We start from the raw sequence: 3,394 nt of genomic DNA, 5'->3' as shown, positions 1-3,394 counted from the left end.
TCAGGTTAAGAGACCTTGGCCAAGATACGAAAACGAACACGTGGTGAAGCCTTAATTACAACCCAGATCCTCTGTCTCCTGGTCCTGAGCCATTCCTTTCTATCGTTCACGTTTGTGAGCTTGTTTGTGAGCTTGTGTGCTTGCCGGCTTGCTTGTAAATGTCTGCAACGACAGGGAGTGCTGTTCTCGGTTGGAGGAGAGGGTACAGAGAGGACAGGTGAGGCTGATCTGGAGAGGGCCCTCGTGTGGAGACAGAGGACATGAATTGTGACAAAAGGTGCCCATCGTGACTGGTTGGCAGGCACTTGGCTCGGGTTTAATGAGTACCTTCTTGGGAAGGAGCCCCAGGACATTGGCTGCACGCAGGAGAGAGAATCAGGGAAGGCATGGCCAGTAATTACCGGCCCTCGGGCCGAAGCCACTTCCGGATCGATCCCCCTTCACTCGAGCCACCCGGAGCAAGGAAACTATCATTTAGGGGACATTGCTGTGAGTGGAAACCCTGTTTAGGGAGGGTTTTCCTGAGGCAGCCTGTCACTTCACACTCCCAAGTCGAGGGACCATCATATTTCTACCAGTTTGGTCTCGACAGAGCAGACACAATCGGTCCTAAGTAGGAAGGAGTCCGTCTTGCTTCCGATTTCCCCTTTCAAGCACTTCCCTCCTGTAGGCGCTCAGGACCAATCCCCCATGACGATGTCACCTAGTCTCTCTGACTCTTCGCTTTGGTGCCTGGTTTCACACCTCCCTCTTCTCCCGCTTCTGGAAATCCGCGGAGTTCACGCTTCCTCGCATCAGTCTCCGGCCGCCCAGGGCGTGGGGCGATTTCATGGAAGGTGGGGGAAACGCTGATCCGAGGAATCCACAGTGACATCGTATTTAAAGGTCGCAGTCTCCCTCGCTCGCCCTTGCCTGGTCCAGACGTCACATCAGCAGAGGGGATACGACGCTGCCGGCAGACTGCCTCGCCGTTCGCTGGGATCTCGCTCCCTCCCGGCTGCAGGATGCCTGGCCCCGCTAGCCCCCTACCCAGTTCTGCACCGAGCGGTGAGAAGGAGGATCGGCCCCCTGGAAGCAGGGAGACGACGGGACGGGGGTCCCCAGACCGAGGGCTCTCCGGCATGGCCTCACTCGACAGCCCCTCTCAGGAGGGCATGGGTTCGCTTTCACTGGGTGGGGTCCTCTCTACTGGGATCCAGAAGAAACGGAAACTGGGCCCAGGGCCCTCCCCCGGACTAGAGAGAGATCGGGCCCGTTCGTTGCCCGTTCGTCCCAGCTGCGATGAGGACGCCACCCAGGCTGCCAAGCGTCGCTGTGTCCAGGTCTCTCCGCTGGCTGCAGGTAAGTCCTCCGCCTTTCTCTTTTCCTCCCTCGCATCCTTTCGTTTCCCGCTTCTTCCCAGAGTCCTGTCCTGCCAACCCACTCCTTGCCGTGAAGCCGACCACTTTCTTCTTGACGTGTCTGCGTAACCTCCAGAATGCCTCCAGAATGCCTCTCCGACACTCCACTCCTATGGGAACCTGCCATGTCTTGAATGCTCATGCAGTTTGAGGTGGGGAAGTCTTGTCTCTCTCCCTGCCACCCAGCCTCATTATGTGTGTTTGTTTACCTTCAGATGGCAAGAGCCTCGTGACCCCCTCTTCCAAGAAGACTGGCTCCACCCCGTCCATCAGAAGCCCAGTGCCATTCCAGGTGAGTACTTTTTCCATGGGGTTGCCCCTCGGTTTGGCGGATTGGCACGGTAGCTGAATTTCCGGAGGTCACGTGACTTAGCTAGAAAAGAGGGGTTAGGATTAAAAGGGGGGAGGGCTGTAGAGTCCCGCGAGATGCCCATAGCGCTTTATAAGAATAAATCTTTTTTTTTTTTTAAAGCAGTCGCCGGAACGTCATCTGGGCTACGTTTTCCCGTACCGATACTGGGTAACCGTATCTTTTCCTAAGAAAAGGGTTTTGGGTGAAATCTTGTCAGAAGAACTTTCTGCCCCTTGGTTCTTTCAGGAGCGTCTAAAAGTACTTCCGTAGGGGATCTGGCTAGTACTGAAAGAAGAAGCGTTTGCTTTCTCTTTTGTAGTGACAACGTCTTCTGCCCTCTCTTCCTCCAGGTTCTGCCAGACGGTGAAGCCATCACCGTGAATGACCCGGAGATGGCCTTCCAGAGATTCTTTGGCTCCCAGCGGTCAGGGCTGGAGGTCTCGACACTGAACTGGTTGGATGGCTCCGTCCTGAAGTCAGACCGGGAGACCAATCCCTGCCTCTCCTCCCTCTCAGTGCAGTTCAGGGCCAGGTCCAATCCACTGACAGACAGTGAGGACTTCCGCCTCATGCCTGTGGTCTCCTCTCCCCGATCTATCTCCAGCCACAAGTTGCGGCGCCTGCGGATTCCCCGAAGTGCCTCGGTCCGACCGAGGTCTCGTCGCCGCCTGTGCTGGGACTACTGAAGACTCCTTCACGTCCTTCAGTTGCCCCCAGCGGGTGGTCCGGCCTGGTGAGGCCTTGAGATGTCCACCTTCATTGTTGGTCTCCCAGGGGCGTTGAGCTAGTCACCACTCAGAGCGCTAAGTGCCTATTCGCCCTCAATTCCAACCACCCATCTCCAACCTCTCAGCCTTGGTTTCTTTTGAGAAGTGCATCCTTATATCCAAAAGACCAGCAGTGGTGTTCCTTCCCTTCGTAAAAGGGCACGGCTACGCCCAGCCCCTATACGGAGGGCGGTGGGCGTCACGTACCAGGACCGTACTGGTTGTTCTCCCGGGTAGAGCCCACCATCCCCAACAATCCTCTGTCTGCTTGGCCTTGCGAGATTAGTGAGCATTTTCAGCTGAACGGCAATGAGGGCAGAATCACCGGCCTGCGACCGTTCCAGGACAAGAGAATCAGAGGAGGGGGAGGAGGGGTGGAGACGTCGAGAGAGTTGCTGGCTCGTTCACGCGCTGCACCGAGACCTCCGCCTCTCATGTCAGACGTCAGGCAACATAGCAGGAACAGACCTCTAGCCTCCATCCCCTTCCCCTTCTGCACTCAGATGGGAACCCTAATCCCAGCCCCAATTCAGCCACTTCTCCCCGCCCCAGCTGCTTTGGATTCCAACAGTGGGAAGAAGTCCACCCTGCCCTCCTCGGGGGCTTGCTTCCTCTCCTTCTTCCGAGAGGTCACCCAGGTGGGCGTGGGGAATAGGATCTGGCCCCCGAGCACGTTGGAGTCCTGTGGGAAGCTCGCCTCTGCCCCTCTCTTCTCTCCAGCCCTCAAGACCCGGACCCCGGCCGCGTGGTAACCGAGAGAACAAGATAGATCATTCCGGCACGGACCCCAGGAGCAGCAGGCCTAGGTGGCCATGACTACTGGTTGGGTGACAGTACTAATGAATATGCCCAGCACTCAATGGAAGGGCACGTCC

At 57.0% G+C, this 3,394-nt stretch overlaps 1 protein-coding gene across 1 annotated transcript; it reads left to right on the top strand.

The window, feature by feature from the left end:
* The first annotated feature begins 1,121 nt into the window (after positions 1-1,121).
* On the top strand, positions 1,122-2,438 carry LOC119921816. The gene is made up of 3 exons (XM_038741842.1): positions 1,122-1,341; positions 1,616-1,692; positions 2,103-2,438. Exons 1-3 carry the CDS (start codon positions 1,122-1,124, stop codon positions 2,436-2,438), a joined length of 633 nt encoding a protein of 210 aa, XP_038597770.1.
* Positions 2,439-3,394: the final 956 nt, after the last annotated feature.

The sequence above is a fragment of the Tachyglossus aculeatus genome, unplaced genomic scaffold (genome assembly GCF_015852505.1).
Source record: "Tachyglossus aculeatus isolate mTacAcu1 unplaced genomic scaffold, mTacAcu1.pri SUPER_30, whole genome shotgun sequence".
Lineage (NCBI taxonomy): Eukaryota > Metazoa > Chordata > Mammalia > Monotremata > Tachyglossidae > Tachyglossus > Tachyglossus aculeatus.
The sequence above is the reverse complement of the archived record's forward strand: the minus strand, read 5'-3'. Positions and strand labels throughout refer to the sequence as shown.

Excerpts from the sequence above, each read along its gene's own strand:
- LOC119921816 (XM_038741842.1), top strand. The coding sequence starts at position 1,122 with ATGGCCTCACTCGACAGCCCCTCTCAGGAGGGCATGGGTTCGCTTTCA. Across the intron at positions 1,342-1,615 it reads GGTCTCTCCGCTGGCTGCAG|ATGGCAAGAGCCTCGTGACC; the intron begins GTAAGTCCTCCG and ends GTTTACCTTCAG. Across the intron at positions 1,693-2,102 it reads GAAGCCCAGTGCCATTCCAG|GTTCTGCCAGACGGTGAAGC; the intron begins GTGAGTACTTTT and ends CTCTTCCTCCAG.